The sequence below is a fragment of the Pseudophryne corroboree genome, chromosome 12 (genome assembly GCF_028390025.1).
Source record: "Pseudophryne corroboree isolate aPseCor3 chromosome 12, aPseCor3.hap2, whole genome shotgun sequence".
Taxonomy (NCBI): Eukaryota; Metazoa; Chordata; class Amphibia; order Anura; family Myobatrachidae; genus Pseudophryne; species Pseudophryne corroboree.
In genome coordinates this window covers 42,988,884-43,009,391 of record NC_086455.1, presented here as the reverse complement: position 1 = coordinate 43,009,391, position 20,508 = coordinate 42,988,884, and the positions used below count along the sequence as shown (strand labels likewise).

Below are 20,508 nucleotides of genomic sequence, written 5' to 3'. Positions count from 1 at the left end.
AAGTATATTATATACACACACATACAGTTATATATATATATATATACACACACACACACACACACACACACACACACACACACATATATATGTAATTTTTTTATTAAAGTATTTGGAAAGGGGAAACTGTGGGGAATCATATATTCTTCAAAGACACCATAATCCTAGTAAGCAGTTACGAATAAGTGTCACGTACAATCATTGTGTCCCCAATCCGTGTACGTTAGAGACGGGGACCAGCAGCCGTTTTCCCTGCTGCACTTACAACAAGTCTGATAAAAATAATCCAATTGAAATTTCTGACGATCAAGCTAATATTGGTGTCACAGATACCATGTGTCAGATACTGGCTGCATGTTACGGTGTGTGACCATCTTTGCTGCTTTCTGTAGCCTGCTAATATATAGCATATTATACACATAACCACCAATGCGGTCAGCCAGGAGTACAATGCGACACAGCCACCACTGTCCACAAGGGACACAATACAACACAGCCACCACTGTCCAAAAGGGATACAATACAACACAGCCACCACTGTCCAAAAGGGATACAAAATGACACTACCACCATTGTCTACCAGAGATCCACTATGAATCAACCAATAGTGCCCACCATGGGTCCAAAACCACACAACTACCAGTGTCCGCCAGAGATCCAATAAGAAAGAACCACCAGTTATCCACTTTGATGCAACCACCACTGTCCTCCAGGCACCCAATGTGTCAGGACGGGTGTAGTACTCCTGACCGGCGGTTAGCTTACCGACGCCGGGATCCCGGCAGCATACCGACGCCGGGATCCCGGCGGGGAGGTGCGAGTGCAGCAAGCCCCTTGCGGGCTCGCTGCGTTCGCCACGCTGCGGGCTCGGTGGCGACCTGTGGTCGCCACGGGTTCTATTCCCACTCTATGGGTGTCGTGGACACCCACGAGTGGAAATAGTCCCTGTTGGTCGGCATGCCGACCGTCGGGATAGTGACCCGTCGGGCTGATGGAGGAGGTCATGTGACTGTCGGTCAGCTGACCGGCGGTCACATGAATACCACCCGTCAGGACAACAACTGCTTAAGTACAACCACCAGTGTCCATCGTAGAGATTCATTACAGCACAACCACCAGTGCCCACTGCAGATTCATTACTACACAGCCTAGAGCAGTGATGGGGAACCTTTGGCACTCCAGCTGTTGTTCAACTACACATATCAGAATGCCCTGCTACAGTTTTGCTATTTGCCCATGCTAAAACTGTAGCAGGACATGCTGGGATGTATAGTTCAACAACAGCTGGAGGGCCAAAGGTTCCTTATCACTGGCTTAGAGTGACGGGCCGGAGTCCAAAATTGCAGCACCCCCAGTGATCCAATATGATAGGCTCGCCACAGACCACCAGTGCTTAAATACACATCCAGCAGCCACCACTGATTCAATAAAATGCAACAACCACTACAATCAGAGATACAATCATATAATAAGTGATGTTCCAGCATCTGTCACTAGGGAACAAAACAGTTGGGAGATAAAAGAGAAACAGACAAGTGACACAGGGCATTGTGACAGCTGAGAGATTTGGTCCCAGTCCCTGCGTAACAGCTGGGAACTGCTTTGAGTTCCTTTTAAACCCATCTCTGTGACCTGTGTGCACATCTACATCAAAACACTTTTCTATAAAACGCCTTTATCTTTTAGTGATTGTGGCAATAAACTATTTCTTTCTACTGCACTCCGTCCCCCCGTCACCTTACCTGTGTTTTCTCTGCGGACTTTCTATAATGCATGTGGCTATTTAGACCTGCCCACGTGTTCCTAGTGTACTGCCAGTCTCTACTGATAAGCGCTTAAAAGACATTATGGCCCATTAATTCTATTACAAGATTGTTAATGGCTTCTAAATTCACATTACTGTACTAAACACTGCTAATGATTACGAGTTCTGTTCGAGATTGCGGTTCCCACTCAGCAATATATCTCTTCAATGGATCCCTCGATACAGTTAAACAAGAGCAAAAAAAGGAAATAAATAAAGCAGGCTAAATTAGGAAAGTGATTGATTGAAGGGAAGAAATAAGTCTTATTCGGGATTTGAATGCTCCCCCTTTTTATTTTGCTGTTTTTGTTTGGAGGGCAAATGATCTTAAATGGAACTGTTGGTGGCTGGCGGGGTGGGGGGAAGAAGTGATCTGAAGTCCCGCTGTAAAGATGCAAAAGCTGGCAGGTATTAGATTACTCCACTAAGGTCTATTTACAGCAGCTATTGCCGTATGATTCACAGCAAACGACAGCTGGCTCTGCAGCTGCCCCCATATATGTACAAGGCTAGCACAGCTGCCGGTCTGCCAGGAGCCAGCCTCATCCTTTACCAGAAAGCTCAGGAGTTCATCCACTGCGGGAGACACTATATCACCATGTTGGTTTATACTTCTGGTTTCTTCTTACCGATACAAAGCAGCCTTTTCTTTTAAAGGACGTCTCTGATCTGCAGCAACAGTCAGTCCGATTCTTACTGCAGCCCAGCAGCCAGCTAACACCAGGGCAGACGGCCAACTGGAGAGTAGATGTTGTGTGAACACTGCATAGCCTGACATAAAATAAGCACACTTCCGGATCTATTATATGCGGCTGCTGCATGCAGTATAACTCAAGGCGTGTTCTGGCTTTTCCCGTAACTAGCAGCACATGCTTAGGGTTCATAATACGAGTCACCTCCAGTCCTTGCCCAGCGTTTAAAGAACCACTGAACCTAAAATAAAAGCTGCAGTGTGTAAAAAACTATCAGATGACCTCAGGCCTGATTCAGGATTGTAAGCAAAGCAGGTGGGACAGATGTAACATGTGCAGAGAGATTTAGATTTGGGTGGGTTATATTTTTTTCTGTGCAGGGTAAATACTGGCTGTGTTTGCATGTAGCTCACAAATATTAGCTTTATTTTTACACTGCAATTTAGATTTCAGTTTTGACACACCCCACCCAACTCTAGCTCTCTCTGCATGTTACCACGTCGTCGTCCCCTCCCCCCCACAGTACAACATGGTTCTGCCCAGTAGTGAGCTTTTTTGCTTTGCTTACAAGCCTGTGCAATATATTGGACATATTCTATCCATATCTTCCTATAGCTTAACAGAACATGATATGTTTGAAATTGTATTTAAGCCAGTTGTGCTACTTTCTAACTTATCAATGTCATTCTGTTTTCTGCAACGTTCCACAAAAATAGGCCCACACAGCTACGTATTACAGCTTCGTACCTAAACAACTGGGCCACTGAAACACAATTACTAAGAGAGCAGGGCAGGTTATCCCCGGTGATAGCCACACACCTGTCCGCTTTATCTTTACCAATACTAACAGTCTGCATTCACATTTCATCTTCTGTTCTATATGCTCAAAAATCTATAAAAGAACAGATCAGCACATATATCACTAGTCTAAGAAGCAGGGAGCCCCCTGTGATCACAACTCAATTATCTTTACTTCTGATAAGCTCCCGAATGGTTTATGTATGTACGTGTGACGGTTACTAGTGGCTCTTTTAGAAGATGGATTGGATATCAGGCGTCATTTAGTTACATTTAGACCATTGTGGACATGGCAGCTCCCAACAAATTTATGAGTTTGTTTCAAACACACAGATAAGATTTATTACCCCACACATAATATAATGACCATATGTCTCCATCTGCAAATGATCCATGCTTCTGGCTGTAGCATATAGAAAACACACATATTGTTGTCATTGAACTATTAAACAGATGTGTCATTCCTTTAAGAATTCAATTATAAGAACCCTCTATACTATATCTGCAGCATCTCAGACCCCCTGGCCACGGAACGCTGGGCAGGCGTCTCCTTCTCTATGTTCCCTGGCTCGTCATAGCAGTGGGAGCTGTTATCAGTGGGAAGGGGATGCAACCCTACTCCCACTCTGCGAGCATGATGGAGAGGGGACATTATTCATTATATATATTTTTATTCTTATATCTTACAGAATAATCACTAACCTCACAATGCATCTACTCCTCTTATTAACATGTTACAGTATGTAGGATGCTCCTTAATGCGTACACAATACTCTGGGGCCCAGTAATATGACTTTTTGTCCATTGCAACCATACCAATAAAATGGCAATTTAAAAACTAGTACTATCCCGCCCCTTGGTTCATTCCCAGGACGAAAGAAGGGTAAAACGCTTGAGGGTCTATTTTTTTTTATGTTCTGCCTGAGAAGAGGCTTCTGTTTATAGGTCTTGGTCAACTAAATGAGCACCAGAAGAGCCGCCTTTCCATACTGCAAAGCTGTTGTGTATATTCTTACTATTTATTTATTTATTATTTATTAACAGTTTCTTTTATAGCGCAGCAAATTCCATTGCGCTTTACAATTGGACACAATGATAAAACAACACTGGGTAATAAACAGTCATAGAGGTAGGAAGGCCCTGCTCACAAGCTTACAATCTATAGGAAAATAGGCATTGACACACAAGGAAAGGCATATTTGTCCACCAGATTGCTAAGGTTCTAGGTGGTTTGCCTGATATCACATCACAGCAATGATGAACCCTGGTCAGAAAGAAGGGAAAGTGAAGAAAGAGAAAATATTTGGAGGATATGTGCACACTGTACAGTGGGGATATAATCGGATAGGAAAGCTTATGAAGGTTGAGTGAGCGGATCTGGAATGTGATAAGCTAGCCTGAAGAGGTGAGTTTTCAGGGAACGTTTGAAGGTTTGTAGATTAAGGGAGAGTCTTATTGTGCGTGGTAGGGCATTCCACAGAGTGGGTGCAGCCCGAAGAAAGTCCTGCAATCATGCATAGGAGCAAGTAATGAGTGTGGATGAGAGACGTAGATCTTGTGAAGAGCGGAGAGGTCACATTGGGAGATATTTTGAGATGAGCAAAGAGATGTATGTTGGTGTAGTTTGGTTAATGGCCTTATGTGTGAGTAAAAGTATTTTATATTGAATACGTTAGAATACAGGTAACCAATGGAGGGACTGAGAGTGGATCTGCAGACAATGAACGTCTAGCAAGGAAGATTAGCCTCGCAGCTGCATTCAGAATGGATTGTAATGGTGAGAGTCTATTTTTTGTAAGACTAGTAAGAAGACTATAGCAATAATCAATGCGGGAGATAATGAGAGCGTGGATTAGAGTTTTTGCTGTGTCTTGTGTAAGGTATGGTCGTATTTTTGATATGTTTTTTAGATGCATGTAACATGATTTTGAGACAGATTGAATGTGGGGAGCAAAGGACGGTTCTGAGTCAAGGATGACACCGAGGCAGCTAGCTTGTGGGGTAGGGTAGATTGTCGAGTTTTCAACAGTGATAGGGATATCAGGTTGGTAACTACTATTGGCCGGTGGAAATATAAGTAGCTCTGTTTTGGAAATATTAAGTTTGAGGTGGCGAGAGGACATCCAAAATGAAACGGCAGAAAGACATTCAGTGACCCTGACCAATACAGATGGTGACAAATCTGGGAATGATAGGTAGATATGAGTATCATCCGCGTACAGATGATACTGAAATCCAAAAGAGCTGATTAGCTTACCAAGAGATGAGGTATAGATTGAGAAAAGCAGAGGACCCAAGACCGAGCCTTGTGGTACTCCAACTGAGAGAGGTAACGAAGAGGAGGTGGATTCAGAGAAGCGGAAAACTGAAGGAGCGATTAGATAGGTAGGATAGGAACCAAGAGAGGACTGTGTCTTTAAGACCTAGGGATTGTAGTGTTTATATGAGAAGAGAATGGTCAACAGTGTCAAAAGCAGCAGAGAGATCTAGAAGAATAAGAAGTGAGTAATGGCCTTTGGACTTCGCAGTGACTAGATCATTCACTATTTTACTATTTGGTCTATTTAAGTCACTGCCTCCAAAAGGTGTTTGTGTGCCCACCGGAGCTCATTCATAATTCTTATTTTGCAGTAGTTACATTCCAATGAGGCTGGACATTATTAAAGAAAAAAAAACCTTAAGAAATAATAATTGAAAATAAAAGTGTTATTGGTGAGCTGCATTCTGTGCACTGGATAGCGGGAGGTAGGTTTGCTGCAACTTGTGTTTGCCTGGTCACTTGCTATATATGGGTTTATGGTTTTAACAGTATGATATTTCCTGTTCATAGTGTCCCTGACTATGTTCTACAGTCTGAAGCCCAGCTATAGTCCTTTACTGAACCGACAATAGCAGGTTGGCAGCTGGGTGTTCTGCCATGCTTTCAGAGTTGAATTGGATATCTCATCTACTGAACATTATGTATTTTATTCTAGAAACCGCAGGAATTACGGATTCAACAGTATGGATGGTGTAATGGTTAGCATTACTGCCTCACAGCACTGAGGTTGTGGGTTTGATTCCCATCATCACCCTGTGTAGAGTTTGTACATTCTCCCTGTGCTTGCATGGGTTTCCTCCAGGTACTCCGGTTTCCTTCTACAATACACAATTAAACTGGTAGTTTAACTGTCTCCTAGCAAAAAAATTAAACCTAGTGTGTAAAAGTCTGCAGGTACATGTATTTAAGGCAGACTAGATGGGCAGGTGAAAACAACCATCATCACCAGCAAAGAGGCACTGCAGCAGCTATACCAAACACCCAGAAATAAACTATTTCAAGTGCTGGTGAAGCGGTTTGGTGGTTGGCAGTGGCTATTCTATTACAATGGTGAGCAGTTTGCACTCACAGTCGGTGACTGTCTATCTGGCGATGTATTACCACCAGTAGGAGTGGTCAGTGACAGCAGATTAGGGATGGTAAGGGGACCCAATTTATAACTTGGGGCAGTAGACCGGGTGGCTTATTACGTTATTACTGGTGGCAACAGTGAAGAGTCCAACCTGTCTGTCACAGTGATCTAAAAAGGTGACATTAGCCTTTAAGGCTGGCAGAGCATACAGCGACCATTAATGAGAGCCACAGATTGTATACACTGTCATTAGACAGAGGTAAGGCAAATAGCGGGTGTTAGTTCTCCTATTAATGCTACTACACAAGAAAATGTCATATATGCAGGCACACCATTAAAGAATGCATACAAACCTCAAATTGCAGCACATACCGTGTTAGCATATGTAATGTAGTAAGTAACAGGTCGTCTGTATTTTTCATGACTGCACAGTCATTCAGCATTTAATAGGGGCAAGAGACAACAACACAAACAATGCATACAGCATTATAATAGAACACAACAGATCTTCTATAACCTACCCATCATATAATATGACACCTGCGCTAGACAAGAAAGGGGTAGAAATGCTCTATGACAGCAATCTTAAAAGATGAATAATAACGTGTCACTGCACAAAAATAAAAAAATAAAAAATGTATTTAAAGCCCTTACTTAACACAACTGTATACAGTATAGTAAGAAAGTCGCAGCCATCTAGCCTACACAATGAAATCCATATTGTGACACTAGTCCTTTATGAATAGCAGATAGCTGAATGCAGCAGAGTCCCAGGCTAAACACGGCTGACCATCAATCCACAAGAAACAGCTCCTGACAGCTGTACCACGGAATTTACAAGAGGCAGCACAACAGCTGTACCCACTATAATCACGGATATATCAAAGCGGACAGATCGCCAGCACTCCTGCAACAGATTCCACACAGAACAACAAACATCCAAGCAGCAACTGCACAAACAGGGGTGCAAGAACTCAGAGGAGAAGCGCGTAACAATCCAGCAAAACGTAGCTTCTGCCAGCAATCCGGGACATGCATACCTGCTCTCATCTCACAACAAGGAAACTGCAACAAGTCAGCTCTATAGAAAATACAGCATTTTTTTATTTTATTGTATATTTGTTGCCGATAAAAATTTTCACATTTACTGACAGAATAACACTTACGGGGTCAATTCAGTTGCATGCAATCTTATATATTCCAGTGTTAAGCCGCATACACACGGTGCAATATAACCACCGATATGGATTTTATATACATATGTATAGATGCATGCAGGGTGCCACTGCCGAGTGTAGTATTGTATGCTGGCAGCCGGAATCCTGACCGCCGGCATACCGACAGTGTGGCGAGCGCAAATGGGCCCCTTGCGGGCATGGTGGCGCGATACGTGCATCACGCTATTTATTCTCCCTCCAGGGGGGTCGTGGACCCCCAAGAGGGAGATAAAGCGTCGGTATGCCGGCTGTTGGGATTCCGGCGCCGGTATACTGTGCGCCGGGATCCCGACAGCCGGCAAACTGAAGACCACCCGCCACTGCCGGTATTCAGAAACCTTTCAGATGGCATCGCCCCTACGTGCAGGTATTTGAGTTGCTCTCTAAGGGGCTCATTCTGAGTTTGGAGCGAAGCAAAAAAAAAAAAGGTAAATAACTTTGTATCTGGAACAAACCAAGTTGCGAAGCAAGTAGTATATACTCATTCTTTTGAATGCAGGTTAAATACTTGCTGCTTTTGCACACGGCCCTCTTACATATAAGGGGGAATATAATAGGGTGTGAGAAATAGGAAGTGAGAGATCACTGGACGAATTTAATCAGTCACCAAAAGTAATTTTCGCCGTAAAAAAACGTGATTTTACCACGATACCACAGATCCAGAAAAGTGCCTATTCAAGTGTCCGCAAAAACGGATTAACTGTAATTTTACCGCAAATTTCAATTCACCAACCCTGAGCATATGAAAAACTGGGAAAAATCCATATTTTAAGTTAAAAATTTTCAGTATTTGGTTCAGAACCCCTGGGACACCCCCAATGAATGAATAAATAGGCACTTAGAAGATTTTAATTGGCCAATAATTACGTCATTTTTGGGGTGTAAAAGTGCATAATGATGGAAATTGGGTTACAAGGTATGGGACAGGTACTTTGAGTGGGACAAAGTGTTTTTAGACTTGCAGGTGGGAGTAATTGGTCTGTTCCCACTTTTTTTTGTATTTTTTTTTTAAGTCCCCTAAAATGACCCAAATATATACTTATACCCATTTTTATGTAGATTACCGCAAATTTACGGCTAATTGTATTCGGCCCTTTGTGAAAGTTCCGTGTTTTTTTAAAGTGGCAATCAATTAAATGGAAAAATCAACATGGTTCTGCCATGTAAATGATTGCCACTTTAAAAAAAACAGGACAACTCTCATAAAATCTCTCACTTCCTGATTCTCAATCCTTATTACCTTCCCCCCTAATCTCTCTGTACGTTACATCTGCCCACTCCTCCCACCCCCACCCCCCACCAAACACAGTGCAACATGCTTTTCAAAAGTGCAATTTTAATTGGTGTTTTTTTGCTTTGCTTCTAACTCAAAATCAGCCCCTAAATATAAACTCTGAAGCTGGCGCTTTCAGCAGACGTGTAATAATCTGGGGTGTTACATCCCTTCCTTCCCAGCCATTGACGACAGACTTCAGCAAGCTACCAAGGTAAGTTGTTGCAGCAACGTTGCGGCACTCTGCTAAACATTTAAGCCTAAATGCTGCGAATTAGGGACCTATTCCTTAAATTGACCCAAAAAGACCTATTTTTAATCACCAGAAAATATTCTTAAGGGCTTATTTACCTAAACAAAGTTGCTGGGGGAACGATCACATCAAAGAATCAATAATGGCCACTGCCAGCGACACCTAGCAATGGTCACTGCCAGAATAAATAACTAGAAACCCTAAATCCAATTAATACAGCAATTTTCATTTGGTTTAGGACTCTCCTATTGAATAAATAAATAGGCCATGAAATCCGTTACAATGAATTATTTTTCACCAAAAAGCAGCAGAAAAATGAATAAGGTTTGCAGATTAATTTACAGATGTGTCCTCATACTTCCAGGCTCAATACGCCATGCAGGGGGAGATGTCAGGTCTCCTGCAACTCTGCCAGTGTCAGGAGTCTATTTGCCAAAAATGCATCTTAGTCACAACGCAATGTGGCCTGGACGCACCAGGAGACTGTGCTGATTAATTTGATATGCAACACCTGTGTGCGACTTAGTCTTTATACGGAGCACAACTGAACTTGGAATGGAGAAAAGCTGCAGCTGCTGCATTGTAGCATTTTGTATGCAGATTCGGAGACTCAGTCGCACACAGATATACAAGTGTTGAGTATCAAATTAATCAGCACAGTCTCCTGGTGTGTCCCAGCCACATTGCCGTGTGTCTAAGATGCATTTTCGGTAAAAAAAAAAAAAGGCGCCGGACAGCAGCAGAGTTTCATGATCCCTGGCATACAGAGTGTGGCTTTTTTGGCGCAACTGCAGCAAAGATATATGAGGACACATCTGTATAATAACACAATTATTAACACTGTGTAATCCTTGTGGACAGACGGTTATATGAATTTTTTTTTCAAGAGATGACTATTAACTAGTACATCTACCAATGTAATTCCATTTTATTGGGATACTCCGCTGAAATACCAGGCCAAATGGTGATCAGCTTTAGTAGCTTTTTGGCCATGGCACGGAATATCATCTCTTCTCAATATCAACCCCACACCTCCTGAAAAGCAAATGGGCAGGGGTACTCAGAGGGGACTAGGGCTGGGTTGGAGTACTGCTTACTCAGGCTTAGACTTGTGTGGGGGCCACGGGCCAGTCATGGAGGTAGAGAAATACCCCATCTCTCGGCCACCTCTATTCCCACTCTCTAGCTAGATGTCTTGGCAGCGTTGCATATAGGCATCCCTCTGTCTAGGCAGAACATGGATTTCTTCTTTCATGCAAAAACAGGGGCCTAATTCAGACCCGATTGCTGCTGTGCGTTTTTGCGCAGTGGGCGATCGGGTCTGATCTGCATATGCACTGCAATGCGCAAGCGGGCCGGTCCGCAGCGACGGGATGGTGCAAACAAAGCAAGCGCACGGCGATCGCAAGGTGACTGACAGGAAGAGGCAGTTTGGGGGTGGCAACTGACCGCTTTAGAGGAGTGTCCGGAAAAACGCAGGAGGATCCAAGCATTTGGAAGGGGGGTTTCTGACGTCAGTTCCGGCCCCGATCATCGCAGCGGCTGAGTCAGTCCTGGGTTGTGCAGGGACTGCACAAACTTTTGTTTGTGCATCTCTCTGCACATGCGATCACACAGCTGCACAGCGAATTCCCCCTCCTCCTGTAGGTGGCGACTACCTGATCGCAGGGATGCAAAAAACGCACCCTAGATATCAGGTCTGAATTAGGCCCCTAGAACCTTACTTGGCTATTGTGTTAGCTTTCAGCATAGTGAATATGTACCCACTGTAATTAAAATCTGTAATTTACATTTCACATTTAATAAGTTCTTTAACTGAGCAGTGTGGGGAAAATAGTTAATGCTATAAAATAAAACAATAAAAACAATCTACACATACTTCAGGTGCGAGGTATTCTGGGGTACCACAAAACGTCTTCATAGTTGCACCGTCTTTTATCCCTTCTTTGCAGAGGCCAAAATCTGTTATTTTTATATGTCCGTCTTTGTCCAGCATAAGATTTTCCAACTAAAATGAAAAAAAATAAAAATAAACAAAATTTAATTGTGCTTATGTAAAACTGAAATGGAATTTGCCTGGTTAATTTGACATTTTTATAACAGAAAACGTTGCTTTGCTGTATGAACCTTTTTACCTCAGTTCTGTCAGGGTTCTCACCTCAGACAACACAACAGCTAATTGTATAATCAGTCACAGATGTTTCCAACGCAAAATAACACACTAAGGGGGTAATTCCAAGTTGATCGCAGCAGGAAATTTTTTAGCAGTTGGGCAAAACCATGTGCACTGCAGGGGAGGCAGATATAACATGTGCAGAGAGAGTTAGATTTGGGTGGGTTATTTTGTTTCTGTGCAGGGTAAATACTGGCTGCTTTATTTTTACACTGCAATTTAGATTGCAGATTGAACTCACCACACCCAAATCTAACTCTCTCTGCAAATGTTATATCTGCCTCCCCTGCAGTGCACATGGTTTTGCCCAACTGCTAAAAAATTTCCTGCTGCGATCAACTCAGAATTACCCCCTAAGGGGGGACAATTACCAAGCAGTGATAAGAGCAGAGAAATGAGCCAGTGGAGAAGTTGCCCATGGCAACCAATCAGCACTGAAGTAACATCTAAAATTTGCATACTATAAAATTATACAGAGCTGCTGATTGGTTGATGGAGCCACTTCTCCACTGGCTCACTTCTCCGCTCTTATCACTGCTTACTAAATGTCCCCCTAATTCACCTTTCCTCATCAAAGAGCTTCCATCACAGGAAAACAGACGGGTTTATTTATAGTGCGAGACAGGTAAATGGAGCAGTTCCATCAAGTCTTTCATTACAGATACACTAACTTCATACTGTTTTGTAAACAGTCAGCCAGCAGCACAGGACAAAAACATTGGCTTCACTTTCTGCAAAGGAGGCCAAGAACGCACTGAATAGAGGTCACAGTTCAAGAATTCCGGATTCACTGTAGTAAGGTCCCCTGGTTCCAATACTACCCCCCACTGTAAATCGCTGCATCTGAGGTTTAAAAGTGTATTCAAGTGACATTCTACAGCATGGGTGGGAAACCTGTGGCCCTCCAGCTGTTGTTGAACTACACATCCCAGCATGCCCTGTGACAGTTTTAGCATGGCCAAAGAGGAAAACTGTAGCAGGGCATGCCGGTATGTGTAGTTCAACATCATCTGGAGGGCCGAAGGCCTGTTCTACAGCATTACATGGACAATTAAGTGTTGCTTTATTCCTGCACATGAAACACTGCATGTTTTACTCAATGTATCCCTATGCAATTTAGTGCTAGATGTGCTAAATCCAAATCATCTGGCTATTTAGCGTTTTGGGCTGTGTAACTGCAGGAATGGCAGCTGTGAAATGCAAAACACAAAATCTCGCACCACCACAGATAAAGACAACTAATATAAATACATATCAATATCTGCTTTGGCAACCCTTCCAATTGTTTCACAATTGTTTATAGATGGCTACACTCTCCCCCTAGAGCAGGGGTATTCGTGATGCCGTCCTCCAGCTGCTGTGGTACTGTATATTCCAGCACGCCCTACTATAGATTTCCTAGTAAGACATGCTAAAACTGTGGCAGGGAATGCTGGGATGTGTAGTTCCACAACTGGGGGGGGGGGGGGGGGGGGGGAGGGGGGGGCACCATGTTGAATACCCCTGCCCTAGAGTGTAGAAACCCCAGTGTTTGAAGAGGCACTGTGGACCTAAACCAGACTTACTTTCACACATACTGTACTGCAATAGATTTTCCGGTTATGGCTCATAGGCTTGACCTGAGTAAGGTCTACAGTCACTAGCTCAACAGCGAAATGTCGACATGCACTTGAACAACATAATAAGGTCGACGTGAGTTTTTATGGGGGGGTTTTGGTGTCGTTTACTCCAGAAAGTGACCAGGACCCCAATTAGTGCACCGCGTCCCCTTGGAATGCAAACAAAACTATTCCCAATTGTAGTCCACATGGATGGTAAAGTATGAAAGAATTGAAAATGAAAACAAAATAGTAAAAAAAAAAACCTCATGTCGACCTTTTCATGTGTTAACCTTTTTGCCATGTCGGCCTTTTGTCCAAGCCGACCAAATGCATGTTTTTTTAGAGCAGCAATTTTACAAGGTAAAACCAACCTGCAGTGTAACTGCACTTAACAAAAATAATTTGCACTAAATATAGTCCATATGCAGCTATCCTTTAATATCACTGTTTATTGGAGAAATTTCTTACACTTTACTGGACTGATCAGTTTTCATTATAATTCATAAGATTCAAATATATTTCAAACATATGCAATAAAAAAAAAAACTACACACGTGAAATCTGGATTAGATACAGCAATTTGTACCAAACACCGAGCAACTGACGTCCCACGGTCTCCAGACACACACAAACCCACACAAAGGCAACCTACACACACTCTTCAGACAGACACAAAAACAACACGTTCTTCAGAAGCACACACAGGCATCCTACACACTCTGGATACACATAGGCAACTTACACACACTCTTCAGACAGACACAAAAACAACACGTTCTTCAGAAGCACACACAGGCATCCTACACACTCTGGATACACATAGGCAACTTACACACACTCTTCAGACAGACACAAAAACAACACGTTCTTCAGAAGCACACACAGGCATCCTACACACTCTGGATACACATAGGCAACTTACACACACTCTTCAGACAGACACAAAAACAACACGTTCTTCAGAAGCACACACAGGCATCCTACACACTCTGGATACACATAGGCAACTTACACACACTCTTCAGACAGACACAAAAACAAATGTTCTTCAGAAGCACACACAGGCATCCTACACACTCTGGACACAAACAAATACACACGCAGTCACCCCACACACTCTCACACACCCACCCCATATCTGCTTTTGGACACAAATGCAAGTCACACACAGGCATCTCATCAGAGGCGAATCTCTGGGAGGCAATGGAGTCGGCTGCCGCCGGGCTCCTGCCCTGAAGGGGGCACTACACCTCAGGGATTCCATTACTATCAGTGGGGGACTGGAGTCCCAGCAGGCAGCCGCAGCCATGGAGAGATAGAGTTGCCGGCATACCTGAGTGGTGTAGGCTGTCTCACACTTCTGTGTAACTCCGTCCCCTCCCCCAGCATATACTGCAGTCTCAAGGTCCTGGCCAATGGCCGCTGCAGTGCAGGAGGATGGGGGTCTCCGAGGGTGGCTTCTGGGTCCTAAGTCTGCTCCGTGTGGTCTGCTGCCGCCGGTCCCGCTCTCTGTCAGCGCCCATCACAGACATCCAGAACCAGAGATACAGGCTGGGTGTTACTCTGTGCATGTGTGTGTATATGGCACAGGCTGGGTGTTGTTGGTGCAATGCATATGCTGGGTGGTGATGTGTGTGTTTGGTTGGGGCACAGGGTTGGTGTGCGTGTGTGTGTGAGGCACAGGTTGCGTGTTACTGTGTGTGTGTCAGTCTGTCTGTCTGTCTGTGTGTCTGTGTCTCTCTCTCATATATATATCATACATACATATATATATATATATATATATATATATATATCATACACTCTAGACACACACAGTGTTGCGCTGAGTACATACATATGCAGGCGCACACACACACACACACAGGCATCAAAGGGTGTAGCATGTTTGATCTGTGGATTTTAAACAAACTACTGTGTGTCTTTGTCAGATCTAGACAGACACACTTTAAGGCAGCCGCAACATAAAAGGGGACTTTGTTCTCTTTACGAAGTTTCCCTATAAAAGGAGTCCAATGCTTGTCTACTCAATTTAGTGGACCACCTTATAAAATGAATCAAAATAATAAAGAACAATAAATAAAACATCAAAACATTACCAGCAATTACATTAACGAAATACCTTTAAATCTCTGTAAACTACATTTTTCTCTGAGTGGAGATAATCTAACGCAGAGACAATTTCTGCACCATAAAACCGTGCTCGATCTTCCGAAAATATACGTTCTCTTGATAGATGGAAGAATAACTGAAAGTAAAACAAACATTTAATTAACACTTAATAATTAATTTAATAAACTTAATGTTATTAAGTTCGAAAATACAAATGTTTCTGAAAGCGGAGTTTGCTGCACTGCGCCCTATGTAAATATAACAACACTGCCTCTACGAAAATTCTCTTTTGCTAAAAGAAAATGTTAAAGATACATGTAAAAAATGTTTTGCAAGACCTCAAATTGCTTCGAGTGGTATTAAAAAGTCCATTAACACAGTTAACCATTCAGTAGAGAACCATTCTTTGTACCTCTGTCTTATAATTACCTCATCTCCTCCCCAGCCCTCCTGTTAAGAGGCCATGCCACTAGGCGTGAACTAGCGGCAGGGGTGAGTATGAGATCACTGGAGGAACTAGCGGCAGGGGTGAGTATGAGATCACTGGAGGAACTAGCGGCAGGGGTGAGTATGAGATCACTGGAGGAGCTAGCGGCAGGGGTGAGTATGAGATCACTGGAGGAGCTAGCGGCAGGGGTGAGTATGAGATCACTGGAGGAACTAGCGGCAGGGGTGAGTATGAGATCACTGGAGGAGCTAGCGGCAGGGTTGAGTATGAGATCACTGGAGGAACTAGCGGCAGGGGTGAGTATGAGATTACTGGAGGAACTAGCGGCAGGGGTGAGTATGAGATCACTGGAGGAACTAGCGACAGGGGTGAGTATGAGATCACTGGAGGAGCTAGCGGCAGGGGTGAGTATGAGATCACTGGAGGAACTAGCGGCAGGGGTGAGTATGAGATCACTGGAGAAGCTAGCGGCAGGGGTGAGTATGAGATCACTGGAGGAACTAGCGGCAGGGGTGAGTATGAGATCACTGGAGGAGCTAGCGGCAGGGGTGAGTATGAGATCACTGGAGGAGCTAGCGGCAGGGGTGAGTATGAGATCACTGGAGGAACTAGCGGCAGGGGTGAGTATGAGATCACTGGAGGAACTAGCGGCAGGGGTGAGTATGAGATCACTGGAGGAACTAGCGGCAGGGGTGAGTATGAGGCCCAACCCCCAATGAGTGAAGTTAGCGCTAATTCAGGGGCCCAACACAGAGCTGAACATAATTATAACTCTACTGCATTGTGTACGGGTATGGGACTCATGGTCGACACCAATAAAGTCGACATCTTAGGTCGACACACCTTAGGTCGACGCGGGAAAAGGTCGATATCAGTTTTTTAAAAAACATAAAAATTGGTGTCGTTTTTCTCCATAATGTGACCGGGAACCCCAATTAGCGCACAGTGTCCCCTTGCTTCAGGCAAGGTTCCTCGCTCTGCTACCGCAGCGCTTGGCACAGGTTACCGTTCCAAATTGTAGTCCACGTGGATCGTAAAGTATGAAAAAGTTTAAAAAACTAAGAACATTTTTTGAAAAATTCATGCCGACCTTGCTCATGTTGACCTTTTATCCATGTCGACCTATTTCAGATGTCGGCCTTAGGTGTGTCGACCGACTGGTGTTGGCCTAAGTGGTGTCGACCTTATTGGTGTCGATCTGGAGTCCGGATACCTCGTGTACATGGAACTAAGGCGGTCATTCCGAGTTGATCGTAGCTGTGCTAAATTTAGCACAGCTACGATCAGGGACACAGACATGCGGGGGGGGACCCAGCACAGGGCTAGCCCGCCCCGCATGTGTGTCTGCCCCCCCCCCCCTAGCACAAGTACAAAAGCATTGCGCAGCGGCGATGCTTCATTACTTGTGGAGCTCCTGCGGCTGGCCGGGAGTTGGTCGTCGCAGCGGCTGCGTGTGACATCACGCGGCCCGCCCCCCGCACGGTCCAGCCACACCTGCAGTTTCTCTGTATAGGTTCAGTAAAGCACTATCTGCCACTATGAAAGGTTCAGCATCGGACTAGTTATATACGTTTTCTTCTTTGTGCAGAGAATACGATTCTGCCACGTTACAAAGAGGTTATGGCATTTCCCAGGCAACTGCACAACTAATCTGTGCTAGACTGTAGACGGTGCATGATGCCACAAGCGGGCAATTTACCATATGTATTTTCTAAGTTAAGTTCCACTTTTAAACTAGAACAATCCTAAGAACTGCTTGAGTAACATTTCGGAATTTACCTCTCCTCCATTTGCATATTCCATAACAAAACATAAGCGATCGTGAGTCTGAAAGGAATATTTTAATGCCTGAAAAGAATAGAAAATGAGTTTCAGTAACAAAAGAAAAGATTTGCAGGTTGGAATTTTATACTGTAAACAGGGACAGATAAAGTTATATATTGGAAATACTTGGTACCCTGAAGAGGCAAAAGGGAGGCCATGTACAAGATGATTGCAACAATCACAGAGCATTTTGGTAAGTTCACGGTTAAGAAAGGATCTTATACTGGCGATGTTTTGGAGACGGTACTGAAAGGCTTGGTAGAGAAACTTTGGGGAAAATCTTTTACTAAGCAGCATTTTACAAAGCCGCAACAGCATCTGTGGTTCCGGCTGCTGGATTTAAAGTTGTACTATTATTAAGTGCAAAGCCAGTATCTAGTATCATCGCCCCCCTAAATACAGCGACCGAAACCGCTAAAGACTTTGCAAAACATTATGGCGCTAGATGTGGCAAAGCTTTATTGTAAAACTTATTATATGTAGGTGGTATACTGCAGTAGATTGAAAACCTGCTTGTTACTGCTGCCAGGAAGAGTTTACAAATAATTTCTGTATAAAACTCCAAAAAGGAGCAGCACCGGAATAAGTCGGACAATTATTATTCAATATTTATTTATATAGACCTGCATAATATATGTATAAGCACTTACTGTTAGGAAAGGATGCCTAGAATTCTGTAAGACACGATTTTCAGTCAATGTGTGGGCTACTTCATCCTGCAATAAAAAAAAAAAAAAATTACAAAAAATTAAAAAATTTGCAATACTAAATATACTAACAAAAATTAGACACAAGTGAAAAAAAAAATTAAATTCCAAAATGTGTGGTGTTGGTAGAAGGAAAGAATGAAAAGTGGTAAAATATATTATTGCTTTGGATAAATTGCAGATGGCGATTATAATAATTTAAAAAAACAAAACAAAAAAACCTCTATCCTGATATAAAGAAAGCAAAATTAAAAAGACAACAAAATATGCAGTTTTTTATGTTGGGTGTTTGTTTCATGGTAATAAAGGTTCATATCAGGGTTGGCTGGTAGAAACCATGGTTTACACAAAATGTTTTATTTTTTATTTTTATTATGCTGTGACTACAGGAACGGCACTGTGTCTTCTTAAAAAAAAAGCCTATTATAAGGGAATCCCCCTGATATTATTGCACTTTCTTGTTGCTTGTGGTCGTCATTTCAGTGAGCTGAACCCATGCAGTAAATTCAGACACACAACAGAGAAATAGGGAGGGTGATCAGAGAGGAACTAAATCCGCCTAGCATCAGCTAAGACTCCACAAACTCCTCCCGTAACAATCCTATAGGACAGGAGAAAACCACAACTAGCATTCTTATCTTCAATTTCGTCTATCTCTGAGTGTACTTTTTATGTTTTAATGTGTTTAGTCTATCTATATATATTCAGATGTAAAAGGAACAATTATCAGTAAAACAATGGTTTTATTGAAGATGTAAAATAATTAATTAATAATTATAAAACCTAACAATTAATATCAAAGCCTAATAACTTTGATTGATCAAGGTTTGTAACACATCGCAATGTTTCAGAGTATTAATATAATAAGCAGGATTACATTGTTTTTTTTAATTAAACCATTAATTAAAAAAAACTTGTTTAAACAATTTTTTTTTAACAAAATAACAGTTTGGGGGGGGGGGGGGGGGGTTGTAAACTGTTTTTCCCCAACCCTGGTCCATATCCTGCTGCTAAAGGTTCAGAACAACTAGGTGATATTTAAACGATATCGCTATCCTTCTGTGCTAACGATGTCGTCCAGGTTGTATGCACTAGGTCAGCCGCCTGGCGGGGTAGGGAAATCACTAGACTATATCGCTCAAGGAGTGAATAGTCTAGTGTGTACCCACCTTTACAGTTAAAGTTACTACAGACTACTGGATTTAAGGGTTGCTGTTTTGTTACTGTTATCTATGAATATCTCAGATCTCAGTAGAGTCAAACAATTTGTGCTCCCGGATGAATTTCCAATTGCACCTAGACTTTTCTGGCAATATAAAGCACAGCTGCATTAAATGTAGGCCACCTTATATAAAACAAAGGAGTTGAAACCGTGCTGGCAATACTCAACAATGAACGGACAATTGACATAATTACTATGGAGTTCAACAAAATACTGTAAACCAGAGGTTCTCAAACTCGGTCCTCAAGGCACCCCAATGGTCCAGGTTTTAAGTATATCCATGCTTGGCCACAGGTGACTTAGGGGTCTATTTACTAAACCATGAATGGAGCTAACAGAGATAAAGTACCAGCTAATCGGCTCTTAACTGCCATGTCACAGGCTGTGTTTGAAAAATGACAGTTAGGAGCTGATTGGCTGGTACTTTATCTGCGTCCAATTTATCTCCATCCAAGGCTTAGTATATAGATGCCTTAACTAGCCCCTCACCCAATTTGATTTAACCATCTATGGGGAGCCATGGATATACTTAAAACATGGGGGGTCATTCCGAGTTGATCGCTAGCTGTTTTCGTTCGCAGCGCAGCGTTTAGTCAAAAAAGCGGCACTTCTGCGCATGCGTAAGCGGTGACACGCGCGACGTACTTTCACAACAGCTGAAGTAGTTTCACACAAGGTCTAGCGACGCTCTTCAGTCACAGTGCTGGCCGCAGAGTGACTGACATGAAGTGGGCGTTTCTGGGAGGTAACTGACCGTTTTCGGTGAGTGTGTGGAAAAACGCAGGCGTGTCAGATACAAACGCAGGCGTGCCGGGAGAAATGCAGGCGTGGCTAGCCGAACGCAGGGCGTGTTTGTGACGTCAAAACAGGAACTAAATAGTCTGAAGTGATCGCAAGGTAGGAGTAGGTCTCGAGCAGCTCAGAAACTGCACAATCTTTTTTTGTAGCCGCGCAGCGATCCTTTCGGTCGCACTTCTACTAAGCTAAGATAC

At 43.2% G+C, this 20,508-nt stretch overlaps 1 protein-coding gene across 3 annotated transcripts in view; it reads right to left on the bottom strand.

Moving 5' to 3' along the window:
• The window catches only part of LOC134980552 (RAC-alpha serine/threonine-protein kinase), a 203,352-nt gene that overhangs the window by 22,755 nt on the left and 160,089 nt on the right, over positions 1-20,508 (bottom strand). For all 3 annotated transcript variants that reach the window (XM_063947416.1, XM_063947414.1, XM_063947415.1), the window contains 4 exons: positions 18,238-18,303; positions 17,543-17,611; positions 15,326-15,451; positions 11,309-11,437 (listed from right to left, as the gene is read on the bottom strand). In XM_063947416.1, the coding sequence (XP_063803486.1) occupies positions 11,309-11,437; positions 15,326-15,451; positions 17,543-17,611; positions 18,238-18,303 (390 nt within the window). The remainder of the gene's footprint in view (positions 1-11,308; positions 11,438-15,325; positions 15,452-17,542; positions 17,612-18,237; positions 18,304-20,508) is intronic.